General features: G+C 32.4%; 1 protein-coding gene across 1 annotated transcript; it reads left to right on the top strand.

Moving 5' to 3' along the window:
* The first annotated feature begins 725 nt into the window (after positions 1–725).
* On the top strand, positions 726–1879 carry LOC107897732 (uncharacterized). Its single transcript, XM_016823296.2, has 2 exons — positions 726–1398; positions 1503–1879. Exons 1-2 carry the CDS (start codon positions 969–971, stop codon positions 1580–1582), a joined length of 510 nt encoding a protein of 169 aa, XP_016678785.1. The 5' UTR covers positions 726–968; the 3' UTR covers positions 1583–1879.
* Positions 1880–20780: the final 18901 nt, after the last annotated feature.

Genomic DNA, 20780 nt, shown 5'->3' with positions numbered 1-20780 from the left:
AAAAATTCACTAAAATAAAAATGTTAGAACCAAATTAGTAGAATTAAGAAAGTACAAATATATTTTTATTAATATTTTTCACATATTTGATTTATAATACATGTTTGGAGTTTTTTAAATTGATAATTATTTAAATAATAAGTATATAAATAAATTGATGTTATTTTAATAAATAAATTCAAGTTTCTGATTATATATGTTTCTTTTTTAGTACAATGTTTAAAATTTTTTTTAACTTATAAATAAAAGAATAATGCGCTTCGACGATTTATAAGTTTTTCCTTAATTTATTCTTACATGAATTGTTGAAAACGAAAACAAGCATATCAAAATGAAAATCTAATAAATTGACTAATTCAAAATTTACAAATTAACTATTTTTTGATTATCGAATATCCAACTCACAAATTAATTCTTTATAATGTATTTTATTTATCTTTGATAAATAAGATAGCAGTCGTTGACGTTTTTTTAAAATTTTATGTAGAATTCTCGCATTCAAATCCACGTCTTTTTATCCATACTAAGTAACTAATATTCAATCACCACGATTACTAAATTTAGAGTAAAAACAAATCTTTGTAATCCAAACTGTGAATACTCGTATTTTCTTTTTAATTGTTTAATTTGGATATTGCTTCAATCATATGCTATATTGGTAAGCAAATATAAATGACTAATACAAATCTTATAAGAAACACTTAGCCCTTCTTTGAAAACAAATAAACAAAGGAAAAGACAGGTCATCCTGACTCGAACCAACTAATCCCCCAAGGTCTCCTTAGCCTCACTCACTCACCCCCTGACCCACGCCCCCACCACCTCACCACCTTACCACCTTATATCCCACCTCACCATTACCCTCACCTCTTCACATCCACAATTTATCCCAAACACACACCCCACCCATAGAGCTCCCCACACCCGCGGGAGAGGTCCCCCGGGACCTCCTCGGGGCTGCTATAACTATGTCCCTTCCTCATCACGCGCCACCACCACCACCAGAAAAAGCAGTGCAGGTCCTGGAGTCACCCCCACCGATGATGACGATGACGCCATCTCAGCTACCGGCGCTTTATAAGCAGCGCTCGTTGTCGCCAGACATTTTCCGCGACGAGGCATGGCTTAGAAGGAAAGGGAACAGCAAGAACAGAGGGAGCAAGAGCGTGACGGACGAAGACCTTGATGAACTCAAGGCTTGTATTGAGTTGGGGTTCGGGTTCGAGTTTGACTCACCCGAGGTGGATCAACGTTTGTCCGACACTTTGCCTGCTCTTGGCCTCTACTATGCTGTTAACAAGAACTACAACGACATCGTTTCCAAGTCTTCTTCAGTTGCATCGGATTGTGATAGTATTCCCTCCCCTATAGGCAGCCCCAACCCCATCTTTGGTCCTGGTAAGTAGTAAACCAAATTCAACTGAGTCAGATCCATTCACCCGACCTTTTTTGTTTTATTTTGATTGTATTGAAATTGGTTTGGTTTTGGGTGATTGATGAAGGTGATAATCCACAGACGGTGAAGATAAGGCTGAGACAATGGGCGCAGGTGGTTGCTTGTTCGGTGAGGCAATGCTCATGATGGACATAAGGATCTGTTGTGTCATATAACTTTGATATTATTATCGCCGTCATCAGTGTTTCAGGGTTAACTACTGAGAAATCAAGACAAATTAAAAGAACCAGAGTTGTAATCAATGTAACCAAACATCAACAACCAACAAATAACTTGTTTTATAATTGCTATGATATTCCCACCACTCCTCACGCACCGACTTTGGTTTTGCTAGACATGAAAAACTCAGAAGAAGAAAAAAAACCCCACTGTAAAAAAGAAATTCCCACGTTAAACAGCTGCTAATATATTGACTTTTTCTAACATGAATCAGGCCATCTTGGATTGCTGTCTCAAGTACAGTGTGAAAATTAAAGGTCAAAAGATATTTGCAGGTTTTTGAAAAACTTGCATATTTATTAAATAATGGGAATGAGGATTTTTGCTTTGAATACAGTAGTAGAGCTTGCTTTGGTTGGTGGCAAACAGATTAATCATTTGCTTTGGTGAAAAGAAAGGCAAATTGGAGTAATAAATTTTTATGCTTATTCCTTAAAGCCAGACATAATTAAAGACTTTGTTTGACAGATAATTTGCACTTCTCCTGCGATTCTGATTCGAAAAAATTTTACAAAATTTTTCGTCCAAATTTCATTTTTTTTTATATGAATAGAGAAACGGACTATTTTCGTAAACACACTTGAGTAAACTTATAGGTTTATAGCTATTTTCAGAAGGCTGTGTAGATGACGTGGGTAAGGAAACTCATGCCCTTTGCCAGAAGTGGAAAGGTAGATTGATTATTTATTTATTAATTAAATTATAGTTTTTGTATTATTTGGCACCAATTTAATCTCTAAATTTTTATTTTTAGATATTTAATTTTTTTATTTAAAAATTTAGATCCATTTGATAGCACTTTTAGAATGTTTTTGTGTTGATGTGACATTTTGAAAAAAATATAATAAATTTAATATCCATGTAACAAATAATAATAATTTAACATATCTGAATTTAATAAAGAATTTTAATGGTATTAACAATTCTTAAAAATTCACACCATTAATTTAATTAGAATAAAATATTTAGACAACTAATGATATTATAAAAATTGAGGCATCAAATTATGTTAAAATTAAATTATATAAATTAAATCTTAAATTTAGACTAACTAATGATATTATAAAGATTGAGGTATCAAATTATGTCAAAATTAAATTATATAAATTAAATCTTAAATTTGAGCAAATATAGGGATAAAATTAAAATTTAATCATTCTTATAATCTAAAAAGTAGGGCAGCTAATTTGCAAACCGAACTGGCAGACCATGATAAAACATGCTAATCTGAATGAAAACGAAATGAGGAGTTAATGAGGAGTATGTATGTGAATGAGATTGAATGATATGCTTCTGATTCTGAATTTTGGTACATGGCTGACATGAAATGGGTTGTTTGAGTTATGTTAAGTTGGCGTACAGTATACACCCATGTGTTAAATAAGTTAGCATATTAAGCTTGTTTGTGTTTTGTATACGCCATTGGGCGTACTATGACTATTGTGTATAAGTTCCTCTGAAAGGTTTAGTTGTATGTAAGTAAATATATGTATAATTTCTTTTTAGAACACAATAAATTTGTATGAACTTACTTTGTTATCTTTTTATTCTTAGGCTTGCTGAGTGAAGGAAGACTGTTTGTTAAAAGGACTACGCCAGAGTATTGCTGCTATTGTGAGCTGACAGTTTTATTATGTATTACGCATGACTCTTGGGGGTGGCGTACATTTTTATTTTGGAAATGATCTATATTAAGAACTACTATTTTGACAATACTTTGTTTTTACAGGATTTTATTTAAATATCAATGTTTGGATTTAAATTATTATATTTTGTTCAATGAACTTTACTTATTTAAAACTTATACTCCAAGTTGTTTGTACGCTATTTTAAACTACCAATGATGGTAATCAACTATAGTAAGCAACAACCGTTATATGTTTTATATTTATAACTTTGTAAAATTTTATAAAGCTTTCGCCATATACTTTGAAGTTAGTCTGATTTTATTTGTGACACATCATACTCAGATCCAATTATTATGTCAGGTTTGGTGTGTTACAAGTAAACCGATTGAAAGACTAATATGTCATCTTCAAGTCCAATTGAGGAGATGCTTTGTCTTTGGCATTGGAGTGGATAGCTCCCAGAAGATAGAGACATAGATGTGACTAACTAGACTGACAGTACATCGAATAGGACTCAAGAAGAATAAATTTTGAATCCGTTTATTGATTTATTCACTTGCGACGTTTATAGTGTGACATACCTAAATCCTAAGTGGATGATAGACTATGTAAGCATGACTCGTATACACTTTGATGTGAGTAAAAACCTAAGTTCGAATAGATAAGAAATTGAAACTTGGTGCGTTGGGTGTACGACATCTGCAGTATGTAGCGTCATTCACAATAGTGGAGTTCATAGCCCAAAACATGGGTAAATGATATCTTCTTATTGGCATTACATGGTTGATGGAAAGTAAACGTGGTTACGGGTCATTCGTCTTTCTGATGGATGACTTGATCACTATTTGATAGTGATTGACTTTTTATAAAGGAAGATGTAATGATTACCATAAGATAAAATAAAATCACTTTGGGAGAAAAAATATTATCCCAAAAAGTCCAAGGATATCCTATGAAGGTAACACACTTGTGACAAGATCATCAGATGAGCATTAATCAAGTTATTTTCATAATGGTTTGCCGTTGAGGAGAATTCAGCTATGATACTATAGAAGAATGACTTCGTGACTCAATGAGTTTATAATTAATAGGAGAAAACCTAAAACTTAATTATAAATCATTTGAGCTTCAATTTTATATGTCAAATTGATCCCTCTGTGTAACACTCTCACCCCACTCGATCGCTGAATCCAAGTATAGAGTGTCACAATTGAACCTGATTGAACTAAGAACCAAAATTTTAACTTGAAATTTTTACAACGGACTTTGTCAATTAATATATATACCTCTTACAATAGAAGCCTTCAATTGGAACAAAGATATTTTCTCAAAACTCCAAACTCTATGGAAAGCTACTTAGTCATAGTATTTTGATCCCGAGGCGAAGCCTTTGAAGATGCCCCTTCCTATGTACATGACACCATACTAACATTGATTCTTGATTCAACACTATCTGGCTTGGTCCCTCCTCGATATCCTTAACCCACAAATCCTATAAAACACAGGCCAACACTTTGGTAAGTGCAATGAACTTAGTGAGTTTCTTCACTACCAAATTGCATAGCTCGTATCTTCTTTACTAGGGTAAAATTTTAAACGAAAATAAAATACTTTAACTCCCTACTTTTGCTCACACTTTAGCACCTTATCAGGATTGGCGGACTTTCATATACCTTTCGCTGTTCTTTAATGACAGTTTGACCACTAATACCTTAATTTCTTGGTCGAACCTATGTTCTGACAATAGGGTTTTGGTGGTTTCTAGATGTCTTGTTATATTGACGGGTTTTCACATTACCCTATACACCTTCTTATCAAGAATAGCGATTTTAGTTTTATTTTGAATCGTAAGTGCCATAGTCTCGGTGAATACACTAATATTATACCCATGAGGTTATCTACTTATAAGGCTTACGAGAAAGGACCAGACACATTTGCGATCTTTGCAAATCTGTTTAGTCCATGGTGGGCTCTATTTTCTTACCATAGTATTCAAGGACTTACAAACATTCCATCCATTAAGATAACTAATAAGGTCCCCTGCCATTCTGGCGGACTAGGTCCAACTTGAGATGAATAGTGGTTGGATTACTTCTTTGTAATCCATCTTATTTGAGATGTCATGCTTATAAGTGTAACATGTTCGTGAGGTCGGAGTCGTTTAGGCCTATTCTATTCGGTGCACTTTCTTTTGAATGACTATTCGAGTTTACGATTTCTCTTATGTGATGGTTCCCTACAAAATTAGCCCTTGGGCAGGTACTTCGTAATATAATCTCCTTAAAGAGCAATAGCCTTGACAGGCGTATATGTCAATCGGTTCATCATTCCTAGTACTGTAACACCCCTATCCCGTAACCGTCGCCGGAAGAGGACGAGGCGTTACCAGAAAATTTGGAAGCAGATCAAAACAGTAAAATTTTGAACATTTTTTTTCTTTTTCGTGAATAAAGATTGTTCATTTAATTAAATTTCTAAACACAAACAAAGATCAAACTTATAACTTATAAAAGTAGACTGCCAAAGGATGCCATATTCGCATGGCTTATAAACAATAGTTATGATATCATTCTAGTATAATATATCCTATACATGCCATAAGCTAAATCCAAATCACAAGGTTTCCATAATAGTAGATAGTGTGATGAAGTGCTGACGATCCCCGAGCTGGTACTCAGAGTCCACAATCTATAAAACAAAGACAAAAGACAAACGGAGTAAGCTTACATAAGCTTAGTAAGTCTTAAGTAAAACGATAATTTTGCAGAATCAAATTCAATTATCATTTATCACTCGAATTTTTTCTAATCAATGAAGTCAATCTAGAGCTCCATAACGAACTATAATTTCAATAACCACATCATTTAGTTACCACAAATTATTTCATGATAATGACCAAAATGGTCAAATATTCGTATGCTTACAAGGCACACTTAGCTCATAATTACACTCCAATCTAAATGCCTCTATTATAGTTTAATCGAATACATTCTTATGGCATAACACATTGGCCAAATGTATCATAGTCACATGGACTGTGGTCACATTTGCATTCATACACTTATTCACATATGCATCGCTTTGTATACTTTTGATCTAATCCGAATTGAAAATCACATACGAGTACCTGATACATACCTGGCCAACTTAATGTACTGAACATCTTTAATTGTCGTTTCATTACTAAGCCTCATCGTCTTAGACCTTGCAGAAACCCCGTTTAACAATATCAAGAGATCTCACCATTCCGTCAAATAGTTCAAACCTCATGCACGCATATATAGTTTATCTATTTCTTCTAAATTTGATTCACATAGTCTTTCGCATCTAGAAACCTCATATCTACTTCTAATTCAATAAATCAAACTAAAACATAATACTTTTACCATGTTTAGTTTCCATATTTAGAAGCACATAGTAATATCATAATCTATCATGAATAGATTCATAGAGTCACTACTCATTTAGCATAACATATACTCTTTCAATAATCATAATCACTTGCTCAAACGTACTCGTTTCATGCACATACATGAATATATATATATAAAACTTAATTCCTTATTTCATAATCGCATCAAAACTTTCGAGTATTTCAACGTGGCATGTATTGAATTACAGTATAGGTACGCAAAGAACCAAACATAAACCTTATCACATATATGTAGGTTGACAAAATACAATCCTTCCCTTGCATTTGTACCTCTAGCCGAATACAATTTATTCTCAATTTATAAGGCCTTTTTGGCCGAATATGCACAATTACATATATAAATCTCAGCACATACTTTTCTTTACTTAAAGCTCATACGATAAATTTAAATCGAATACTTTGTCATACTAACAACTATTGACCGAATAGATTATTCCCTTATTCAAAGATATAATAATCATTCCCACATATGTATCGTTCTTTAATACTAATATTCACCGAATCGTTGGCCAAATGTACACGAGTACATACATGAAAGCTTAGTATATACTACATTATACAAGCATACCAAGACTGATTAGGTCATCCTCATTTTCGCAATATAATAATCAATCACATATACGTTTTTCTTGGATGCTAGTGATTCACTTTGAGGTAAACTTACAAATGAGGAGGTAATATGTATCTGAACATCTTAAATGTATAGTACTTACTTGATGGTAGCTCACTGCGAACATTCAAGATCATAATCTTACTTAATTCACCAGCATTAAGCCTGCGGGACTTTAAACCCGGATACAATCCCAGCATGAAGCCAGCGGGTCTCTAACCCGGATACAATCTCAGCATAATTCATTTAATATATATTTATATTTTTACTAACTTTGGCCTCATTAAATATCTAATATTGCACACTTTTCACAATTGGTCATTCGGCCTTATCACATATTCACTTACACATATATCACATTAACCATTCGGCCTTATCACATGTATGCACTTTCACATTCATCACATTGGCCATTCGGCCTTATCACATATACACCCTTTCACATTCATCACATTGGCCATTCGATCTTAAGCTAGATATTACGCCTTGTCATTTTATTTCGTCTTAGGTACAAAATCACATTAGTAAATTGATTCAAATACGTAAAATTTTCCATTCAGCCTTAGAACATATCATGGCCACATCATATTTTTCAATTTAGCCATTTCTATAATAGTATCCATTAATCAAAACTCAAAATAGGTTTAATTACTTAGAGACTTACCTCGAATGTCGTCGAACGACTACGGATCGACTATTTGGTTAGTTTAGCTTTTCCCCTATCCGAATTAGGCTCCTTAAGCTCTTGAGCTCAATCTAAAACAAATTTAACTTATTAAAATCCCATTGTGCTTGCTTATGGCCGAATACCACAAGAAATTTAATAGGCCATATAACTACTTTTAGCTCAATATAAAATAATCGTACACATCTTTAATCACCTTAAACAAATTACTAAGTATTATAGAAAATCAAAGCATACTCATCGTTAGTCTTATTCGGCCATCTCAATACGTTCTAAGTGACCATATGTATATACGTCTATACTAAAGTGCTTTACATTAATAACACCATATCAACAATGTATAATGCCGACCCCTTTAAACCAATTATCCATACAAATATTATTTGTACACATTTCCTTACCTAAATTTCACATTCGGCAACCACTTAATCAACTTAACAAATTTTCTATACTTCAAAACCACAAGTAAATATCATAATTTGTATCATTACATCGATTAAACTAAATCATGCATTAGCTTTTAGCACATTCGGCCATTAAAGAGACAACCCAATTAACATTCAAACCTTTTTAAGCTTAGATTTCCCAAGGCCGAATATCACATAAAAACCTTTAATACACATGCAAAGTTTACACTTTAACTAATTATGCATATACTAATAAACCGAATATTATTTAAACAACCATTTGAATAATTCTTTATCACATGTTCACAATTGGCATAACCATGTTACAAATTCAATACATAAAAATCTTCTTATCCAAGGCTATATTTGACCTATATATATTTTCTTTACAACCATTCATCAACAATTAAGCACATGTTTAATGGCCGAATGCACATACCTCTTACTCATCCTTAACAGATTTTTTATTATCAAGCTTCCATTTCCACTTAACTACGAACCATTTAAAACAATCAATATTTTACACATTGTCGAATGCATATATATTTTCATCCAAACTCATAATTTCACAAGCTTAGCCTCATTTAATGACTACTTGTTCATCAAGACATTAAACACATCATGCATAACATACAAAGCATCCTTAGCTAAAAAAATACTATCACAAAACTTCCTTGGCCGAATGTCATCTTTTTCCATTAACTAGATTTTGCCATGGGCTTGCTTCAATACTTGAGACCACTCAAATAATATTCAAACTTAATCCTTCATTTCATTTCTCATTTTAGCACATATTTGGCTAATATATAAATATATGCTATCAATTTAATTACAATTATAAATTTTCAACTCAAACTCATTCTTTACCTCGTCTTTCACCTTAATTCAAATTCGGCAAGTATATAAACATATATTAGCAATTTAATTATAGCATTCCACAATTAAGCACAAGTTTCATACTTCACTTTAATTGCCGCATACAATTTGCTCATTTTAATCACCTATAACCTCACTTAACAAAATTCCTAAAACCACATGCACTCATTTAACAACCTTTTTATTCATCAAGGCAATTAACACTCAATTTATAACATATTGCAAATTCACGGCCGAATGCATCAATATTTTAATAAACAATAATTTAGTTCAACTCCCCATTCAATTCCTCATTCGGCATCTGTATAATTACAATCTAACATTTAAAATGTAATTTCCAAGAACTTGGCACAACCTTACTTTACACTTTAATAACCGAATGATATTTTACTCAAACTTGCCCCTCATAGAAAATTTAATTAGTCTATCCTCATCCATAAACACTTATCATCAAAACATCCACAATCTAATCCTTGAAGCCATGACCGAATGCTTTATGAAATAAATTCACAAAAATTAACATATGGGTCATGTTGTGAGCTTCAAAACTAACAACATTTCGCAAAAATTAAAAATAAAATACATGAAATCTCACCTTAATTCCCAACACCAAATGACCGAGTGCCTTTGGTGTTCTTTCCTTTCTTTCTTGCTTAGTTACGGCAATAAGAGAAAACAAAGAGAAAAGTTTCTTTGTTTTTATCACTATTCTTTTTTTATTTAATTCATGTTTTCAAATTATAAACTATTAAATATTATTTACTAAATATAATATACACATAATGCCAAAATCATAACATCATTACCATCCACTAATGTTAAAAGTGGGCCATTTGACATGCAAGTCCACAACTTTAGTAATTTAACATTTTAATCACTTGCACATTTGCCTATCATATTTTTAAAGTTTCTCAAATATGTCCTTTTTAGCTAATTTCACATCCAAATGACAAAATTAAAACATGAAATTTTTACACATACTTATTCACAAATAATAAGCATAGAATATAACAATTAATTATTTTTGTGACTCGATTTTGTGGTCCCGAAACCACTTTCTGACTAGGTTCAAATTAGGGGTGTCACAACTCTCCCCCCCTTTTGGGATTTTCGTCCCCGAAAATTTCTACCGATGCATAGTTTAGGATAATGTCCTCTTATTGAATTATATCTATATAAACATTAGCTCATCGATAGCAATTGTAATTCATTACTGATTTAACATCGATCTATAAAATCATTTTCTTATCTTAAAACAAATACATAAACATTTCTACAAGTATGCACATATATCTCATTTTCTTGATTTCATAAGCAATAATCACTTAATTTAATTCACAAATGCATTTCAAACACATATTAAGCACATATTAACATGTATAATTCACATCATCAACCCACATATTTGTAACCCACATTTTCATTCATGTATAAGTTGTAACCTGACCGAAAGTACACACATACTCAAACATCCCAATAAATATCCTTTATAACTCCATCATATCTCACTATTCAACTTAACCTATTTCCAACAGAAAATCAACTTCCACATACCTGAACATTGAATTCATTTAGCACATTCAATCACCGTTAACGATACCCGTATACAATCGATTAGGCATAAAGCCTCTTATAGTATACCGGCATGGGATTTATTTTAGCACATAACCCATATATCCAAAATTATCAGCATTCATCAAAAATTCTTACAGACTTTCAAATGTCGAACTTAATCGAAATAATTTCTTGAACATGATTAACAAAAATAGGGGTCATTTAGCAATAGCACATATGACTTCATATACCAAGCATCCCATAAACTAAATCCGTAACACATTTATAACATGAATTCATTTCTTAACAACATATCTACTATCTTAAATCAATGCCTTCATTCCATACGAGGTCTTACATGAATCTTGTTTTACTCATTTAATGTCTACTGACCGATCTCGCACATGTAGTGCTCGGTTGAAGAACTCGCACTCTCAGTGCCTCTAATCATTTGCACACATAGTGCCCCTATTCATTTGTTGTTACACATTGAAATGACTTAACCAAGTCTATAAACATCATGTATGTACACTTTTAAACATATCCTTTCATTTAACTTTGAATTCGTATAGTAATGAACACTTAAACTTTGATCAAATTACCGGCACGAAGCCTACTAGGCACGAAGGCCCGAATACACATCACCAGCATGAATGCTCTTCGGGACCTAGCCCGAATATAACACCAGCACGAATGCTCTTCGGGACTTAACCCTGATATAACTCCAGCACGAATGCTCTTTGAGACTTAGCCCGGATATAACACCAGCACGAATGCTCTTCGGGACTTAGCCCAGATATAACACCAGCACGAATGCTCTTCGGGACTTAGCCTGGATATAACACCAGCACGAATGCTCTTCGGGATTTAGCCCGGATATAACACCAGCACGTATGCTCTTCGGGACTTAGCCCGGATATAACACCAGCACGTATGCTCTTCGGGACTTAGCCCGGATATAACTTCAGCACGAATGCTCTTTGGGACTTAGCCCGGATCATCGGCGAGACCTTTAGCTCGGATGAAATCTCCACAAGAAGCCAGCGGGTCTTACCCCGGGCATAATCTCAAGTTTCATGTATAATTAATCACATGGTACAACATTTCACATAAATCATCACATTTGTAATTCATTTGCCTCATTCGCATATAGACATATAACATGCACCTTAACTTTATGTCGTAAATATCATTCGACTCTAATACGTATATACTTCTTTTACTAAACTTTCGGCTCATTAGGCAAACACACATAAGCATCTATCCCCAATCTTTTTCTTTGTTTAATTCTCTAATAGCCATTCGGCTACATAACAAACATGTATAAAGTTTCTTTCTCAACAACCTTATCATGGTAAGGACAATGGGACATCATTCATCTATCATACATGTATATCATGGCATTTTAAATTAAATACCAAAATCAATTACTCAAAACTTACTTATTATACCTTTCTCAATATTGACACATCATAATCATGTCTCAGTCCTCTCAATACCATCTACTATAGCTCGATCGGGATTGGAATTCATTACAGTATAAGAAACACTTTTTTTTAATTGTCAAAAATCATCACACTATCATATTATCACTCTATGGCATGTACAACTAGACTCACATGTGCTACATTAGTCCTAGAATCAACTAAACCGTAGCTCTGATACCAATAAAATGTAACACCCCTATCCCGTAACCGTCGCCGGAATAGGACGAGGCGTTACCAGAAAATTTGGAAACAGATCAAAACAGTAAAATTTTGAACATTTCTTTTTCTTTTTCATGAATAAAGATTGTTCATTTAATTAAATTTCTAAACACAAACAAAGATCAAACTTATAACTTATAAAAGTAGACTGCCAAAGGATGCCATATTCGCATGGCTTATAAACAATAGTTATGATATCATTCTAGTATAATATATCCTATACATGCCATAAGCTAAATCCAAATCACAAGGTTTCCATAATAGTAGATAGTGTGATGAAGTGCTGACGATCCCCGAGCTGGTAATCAGAGTCCACAATCTATAAAACAAAGACAAAAGACAAACGGAGTAAGCTTACATAAGCTTAGTAAGTCTTAAGTAAAACGATAATTTTGCAGAATCAAATTCAATTATCATTTATCACTCGAATTTTTTCTAATCAATGAAGTCAATCTAGAGCTCCATAACGAACTATAATTTCAATAACCACAACATTTAGTTACCACAAATTATTTCATGATAATGACCAAAATGGTCAAATATTCGTATGCTCACAAGGCACACTTAGCTCATAATTACACTCCAATCTAAATGCCTCTATTATAGTTTAATCGAATACATTCTTATGGCATAACACATTGGCCAAATGTATCATAGTCACATGGACTATGGTCACATTTGCATTCATACACTTATTCACATATGCATCGCTTTGTATACTTTTGATCTAATCCGAATTGAAAATCACATACGAGTACCTAATACATACCTGGCCAACTTAATGTACTGAACATCTTTAACTGTCGTTTCATTACTAAGCCTCATTGTCTTAGACCTTGCAGAAACCCCGTTTAACAATATCAAGAGATCTCACCATTCCGTCAAATAGTTCAAACCTCATGCACGCATATATAGTTTATCTATTTCTTCCAAATTTGATTCACATAGTCTTTCGCATCTAGAAACCTCATATCTACTTCTAATTCAATCAATCAAACTAAAACATAATACTTTTACCATGTTTAGTTTCCATATTTAGAAGCACATAGTAATATCATAATCTATCATGAATAGATTCATAGAGTCACTACTCATTTAGCATAACATATACTCTTTCAATAATCATAATCACTTGCTCAAACGTACTCGTTTCATGCACATACATGAATATATATATATAAAACTTAATTCCTTATTTCATAATCGCATCAAAACTTTTGAGTATTTCAACGTGGCATGTATTGAACTACAGTATAGGTACGCAAAGAACCAAACATAAACCTTATCACATATATGTAGGTTGACAAAATACAATCCTTCCCTTGCATTTGTACATCTAGCCGAATACAATTTATTCTCAATTTATAAGGCCTTTTTGGCCGAATATGCACAATTACATATATAAATCTCAGCACATACTTTTCTTTACTTAAAGCTCATACGATAAATTTAAATCGAATACTTTGTCATACTAACAACCATTGACCGAATAGATTATTCCCTTATTCAAAGATATAATAATCATTCCCACATATGTATCGTTCTTTAATACTAATATTCACCGAATCGTTGGCCGAATGTACACGAGTACATACATGAAAGCTTAGTATATACTACATTATACAAGCATACCAAGACTGATTAGGTCATCCTCATTTTTGCAATATAATAATCAATCACATATACATTTTTCTTGAATGCTAGTGATTCACTTTGAGGTAAACTTACAAATGAGGAGGTAATATGTATCTGAACATCTTAAATGTATAGTACTTACTTGATGGTAGCTCACTGCGAACATTCAAGATCATAATCTTACTTAATTCACCAGCATTAAGCCTGCGGGACTTTAAACCCGGATACAATCCCAGCATGAAGCCAGCGGGTCTCTAACCCGGATACAATCTCAGCACAATTCATTTAATATATATTTATATTTTTACTAACTTTGGCCTCATTAAATATCTAATATTGCACACTTTTCACAATTGGTCATTCGGCCTTATCACATATTCACTTACACATATATCACATTAACCATTCGGCCTTATCACATGTATGCACTTTCACATTCATCACATTGGCCATTCGACCTTATCACATATACACCCTTTCACATTCATCACATTGGCCATTCGATCTTAAGCTAGATATTACGCCTTGTCATTTTATTTCGTCTTAGGTACAAAATCACATTAGTAAATTGATTCAAATACGTAAAATTTTCCATTCGGCCTTAGAACATATCATGGCCACATCATATTTTTCAATTTAGCCATTTCTATAATAGTATCCATTAATCAAAACTCAAAATAGGTTTAATTACTTAGAGACTTACCTCGAATGTCGTCGAACGACTACGGATCGGCTATTTGGTTAGTTTAGCTTTTCCCCTATCCGAATTAGGCTCCTTAAGTTCTTGAGCTTAATCTAAAACAAATTTAACTTATTAAAATCCCATTGTGCTTGCTTATGGCCGAATACCACAAGAAATTTAATAGGCCATATAACTACTTTTAGCTCAATATAAAATAATCGTACACATCTTTAATCACCTTAAACAAATTACTAAGTATTATAGAAAATCAAAGCATACTCATCGTTAGCCTTATTCGGCCATCTCAATACGTTCTAAGTGACCATATGTATATACGTCTATACTAAAGTGCTTTACATTAATAACACCATATCAACAATGTATAATGCCGACCCCTTTAAACCAATTATCCATACAAATATTATTTGTACACATTTCCTTACCTAAATTTCACATTCGGCAACCACTTAATCAACTTAACAAATTTTCTATACTTCAAAACCACAAGTAAATATCATAATTTGTATCATTACATCGATTAAACTAAATCATGCATTAGCTTTTAGCACATTCGGCCATTAAAGAGACAACCCAATTAACATTCAAACCTTTATAAGCTTAGATTTCCCAAGGCCGAATATCACATAAAAACCTTTAATACACATGCAAAGTTTACACTTTAACTAATTATACATATACTAATAAACCGAATATTATTTAAACAACCATTTGAATTATTCTTTATCACATGTTCACAATCGGCATAACCATGTTACAAATTCAATACATAAAAATCTTCTTATCCAAGGCTATATTTGACCTATATGTATTTTCTTTACAACCATTCATCAACAATTAAGCACATGTTTAATGGCCGAATGCACATACCTCTTACTCATCCTTAACAGATTTTTATTATCAAGCTTCCATTTCCACTTAACTACGAACCATTTAAAACAATCAATATTTTACACATTGTCGAATGCATATATATATTCATCCAAACTCATAATTTCACAAGCTTAGCCTCATTTAATGACTACTTGTTCATCAAGACATTAAACACATCATGCATAACATACAAAGCATCCTTAGCCAAAAAAATACTATCACAAAACTTCCTTGGCCGAATGTCATCTTTTTCCATTAACTAGATTTTGCCATGGGCTTGCGTCAATACTTGAGACCACTCAAATAAATATTCAAACTTAATCCTTCATTTCATTTCTTATTTTAGCACATATTCGGCTAATATATAAATATATGCTATCAATTTAATTACAATTATAAATTTTCAACTCAAACTCATTCTTTACCTCGTCTTTCACCTTAATTCAAATTCGGCAAGTATATAAACATATATTAGCAATTTAATTATAGCATTCCACAATTAAGCACAAGTTTCATACTTCACTTTAATTGCCGCATACAATTTTCTCATTTTAATCACCTATAACCTCACTTAACAAAATTCCTAAAACCACATGCACTCATTTAACCACCTTTTTATTCATCAAGGCAATTAACACTCAATTTATAACATATTGCAAATTCACGGCCGAATGCATCAATATTTTAATAAACAATAATTTAGTTCAACTCCCCATTCAATTCCTCATTCGGCATCCGTATAATTACAATCTAACATTTAAAATATAATTTCCAAGAACTTGGCACAACCTTACTTTACACTTTAATAATCGAATGAAATTTTACTCAAACTTGCTCCTCATAGCAAATTTAATTAGTCTATCCTCATCCATAAACACTTATCATCAAAACATCCACAATCTAATCCTTGAAGCCATGACCGAATGCTTTATGAAATAAATTCACAAAAATTAACATATGGGTCATGTTGTGAGCTTCAAAACTAACAATATTTCGCAAAAATTAAAAATAAAATACATGAAATCTCACCTTAATTCCCAACACCAAGTGACCGAGTGCCTTTGGTGTTCTTTCCTTTCTTTCTTGCTTAGTTACGGCAATAAGAGAAAACAAAGAGAAAAGTTTCTTTGTTTTTATCACCATTCTTTTTTTATTTAATTCATGTTTTCAAATTATAAACTATTAAATATTATTTACTAAATATAATATAAACATAATGCCAAAATCATAACATCATTACCATCCACTAATGTTAAAAGTGGGCCATTTGACATGCAAGTCCACAACTTTAGTAATTTAACATTTTAATCACTTGGACATTTGCCTATCATATTTTTAAAGTTTCTCAAATATGTCCTTTTTAGCTAATTTCACATCCAAATTAAAACATGAAATTTTTACACATACTTATTCACAAATAATAAGCATAGAATATAACAATTAATTATTTTTGTGACTCGATTTTGTGGTCCTGAAACCACTTTCCGACTAGGGTCAAATTAGGGGTGCACAAGTACACTTTCTTGTATATTTTCTTATCAATGGATTCTATCCAACCCTTCTTTATCGATCAGTCTATTTAGAGTACCAACAATTAATCTTCTTGTATAACTTTGGCATCAACGAGTCTCATATTGGGGCTGGACTTCTATTGACCTTCTGAGGTTTTCTTTTAACATACAAAGCTTTCTTGAACACTTTCTTTGACGGTTTTGACTGGCGGTTCATTATCCTTTTCCTATATATAAGGCGTTACTGACACGTCATTTCCCCATGTTTGATTCCTATTAGAGTTACCACCCTTATGCCCTTCCGGCTTCTTCGTTCACTGTTTTAGCAAACTGTTTCCCTTTTTTACTACTTTTTTAATTCTAAAAATTCCTCATAACCCGCTTGCTAGCTTTCTCTTTCATTCTTTTTTAACCCTGTTTCCATTTTTGAGATTTTTCCATCATCATCGTCTTGGTGAATTATCTCGTTTTTAGTGTCCCAGTGGATTTTGTTGGTTGCCATAATCGAGCTATAGTCTTACACCATTTTACCCTATGTTTAATCTCCCTGCGGACTACCTCGTGTTTATTGTCCCAGTAGACTACCTCGTATTTACTGTCCTGATGGACTACCTCGTGTTTACTATCCTGATAGGCTATATTGGTTGTTATGCCATTGTATTGTTTCCCCATAGAGCCTGTTGGCGGTCGTCACAATGTTGCTCTATGGAACCTTATAACCATCGATATCGACCCATCTCATGTCTACCTTGATGCTTGAACACTAAAGTGTCCCTTTGCATAGCCTAGAGCATCGTAAACTATAGTTTGAACTCAACAACACCATATGACGATATCTAATAGGAATTCTATTTTCCCTATTCCATTTCACCATTCCTCCATTTCACCATTCCTAACATTGATGCTCAAACTCCTCAGTGTCCCCTCCGCAAGGCCCAATGCTTCACAGATCACGATTTGTACTCAGTAATACTATAAATCAATATCTAACAAAAATTCCCATTCCCAATTCCTAACTTCATTTATCCTAAAACAACATATTTTTCTGTGGTGTCGAAAATAATGGTTTCGGGACCACACCGATGAGTAAGTCCGTAAATATTATTATTTAATATTTACTAGTCAAATATAGTATTATTATAAATTTTGATTTGATAATATATGTTATTTGAACGAATAATTAAGTCCAAGTGGCAAATCATTAAAGTCAAATGGTTTTAAAAAATAAGGTATTGAAACCTCGTTTCTATAAACTAAGCCCATAAATATTTAAATATTTACGGAGTGTTATTAGAGTCATATTAAAAATTGGTTAAAAATTTTTAATGTTTAGATAGTTAATTAATTGAAAAGGACTAAATTGTAAATGTTGTAAAACTTGATTTCTATTAGTTAAATAGATCAAATAGCTATGAAAAGGTGAATTAATGGACTTGGATGATAATTATACCATATTTGTGGTTAGTGGATGATATTGGTTGGTTTTGGTGTAATTTTAATAGTTTAAAATGGTTAATTTTGTAATTTGATAATTAAATTAAAATGTTAAAACAAACTAAAAGACAAAAAGGCTATCATCTTCTTCAATTTGCTATTTTGCAAACTGAAAACCATTGTTAGGTGAAGAAAGCTTTCTGCCAAATATTAAATCTCATGCATGGTATGTTTTCGAGCCCCATTTTTTGAGATTTTTATGTTTTTGAACTAGTAATAGCTTAATCTAGCTACTCCAGGGGTCAATTTGTAAAACTGTTAAATGTTTAGAGATTTTTCATGAATGATTTTGAGGTGTTACATTTAGTGGTATCAGAGCTATAGTTTAGTTTGTTCTTGAACTGAACGTAGCATATATAGAGTTTAAAAATACATGCCATTTTATAACCTGTGATAGTGTGATATCTCCTGGTTTAATGTGATTTTGTTCCTTTTATAAATATGAGATGTCTTTCAACTGAGCTAATTCCGAAGAAGTTGAGAGCAATTCTCAAGCCTTTGATCTAAGGGTTGCTTTTTATGTCCCGAAATTCAAGAGTTTAAAGAAGAGGTTCACAATACTTTTTTTAATAATGAATGATATGTTTAATGTAAATGTGAGAATCAATTTTGTGGCTCTACAACTTTCACCCATCGTCCTCAAAGTCCTATATGACAGAAAATTTACAAAATTTCTATTGATTAAGTCTGAAAGTGTGGTGTTGAGGAATTTAGAGGAAAAGTGAATGATGATTCAGCTAAAGCTGAGTACTGATAAGCAAACACAAAGAGTTCTAGATAAAGAGTTATATCTTTCTGAATACTATCTGAGATGTGCTAAATTACTATTAAAAGAAAAGGCTATTTATGAGTGGTCAACTTTAATTACAGATGTATCAAAAGGATGGGTTAATCGGGAATTCTTTAAAAGAGAGAGTTCGAAAGAAATACATCAAAAAACGATATATTAAAAAGAATAAAACTTTTTGGATTGAAATAAGCAAATAGATCAGTCACGAAGTTTGAATGTGAGTTTGTTCAGTGTAGTAGAGATGACTAAGAAATTGATTTGATCGAGGAAGTAATGTGTGCTTACTTTGAAGATGGTTTAAGCGACGATATTAAGTTGTTGGTTGGTGTAATGTAAATTTGAGAGTTTGTAATTTTATTAAGTCAAGTTTAGAATATGGAATAAGTATGCAATCACAATAAATAATATGTAATGGAAGCTCGTGAGTTCAGTAAATCTAGCACACCCAGAACATTTTCTACTCTTTTATAAAAGAAAATGAAAGAATCGAGTAGTTTTTTTTCAACACCATCAAGGTTATTTGACAGAAATCAAACGAGTCAAAATAGTTTAAGATCTCTGATGCCCTTTTGTAACCGGTGCTGTCATGTTAAAAATGTAAATAGACACTGAATGCAGCCATTGTGGCCAAAATCACTCTAAAGTGTGTGGTTTGAAAGATGAATTTTGTTTTATTTGTGGATATTATTATCATTTTAAGAAAGATTATCGATTGAAGTTAAATTGAACAGAGCCTTGAATGTAAGACCTATTATTATTTCTACAAGAGGCAAGTGGCCAAGAATCTAAAGCAAAACTAGAGTCAGTAGAAGTGGAATAAAAGACATAGCAGTTCGATCTGAAGCTCAAGCTTTTGATGGAACTTAAACTATTTGTATATAAGTGGGGAGGCCTCAGCTCTTGATGATATTATTGGTACTTTTTTTATCTTTGATATTACAGTATATGCATTAATTGAGTTTGGGTTGAGACATTTATATATATTTATGCACTATGTTAGTAACAGAGAAGAGTTTATTGGTTGAGTCAATTGATGAATTATCTGAATTGCAACAATATCAAAGATTTAGAGCAATGATTTTCCTACTGAATTTAATGTTCTTGATTGATTTTTCTTAATGTAGTAGTGAATTATCGACAGAAATTAATTGATTTGAAACACCAGAGTCGTGAACTGATTTATGTTAAGTTTGATTGTGATTT

This window comes from Gossypium hirsutum, chromosome A11 (genome assembly GCF_007990345.1).
Source record: "Gossypium hirsutum isolate 1008001.06 chromosome A11, Gossypium_hirsutum_v2.1, whole genome shotgun sequence".
Lineage (NCBI taxonomy): Eukaryota > Viridiplantae > Streptophyta > Magnoliopsida > Malvales > Malvaceae > Gossypium > Gossypium hirsutum.
Note: the sequence above shows the minus strand (reverse complement) of the source record. Positions and strands in the feature narration are given on the sequence as shown.

What these genes read in the sequence shown, in the direction of transcription:
- LOC107897732 (XM_016823296.2), top strand. Translation starts at nt 969, where the DNA reads ATGTCCCTTCCTCATCACGCGCCACCACCACCACCAGAAAAAGCAGTG. An exon ending in CAACCCCATCTTTGGTCCTG is followed by an intron (nt 1,399 to 1,502) that starts GTAAGTAGTAAA and finishes TGATTGATGAAG; the next exon opens with GTGATAATCCACAGACGGTG.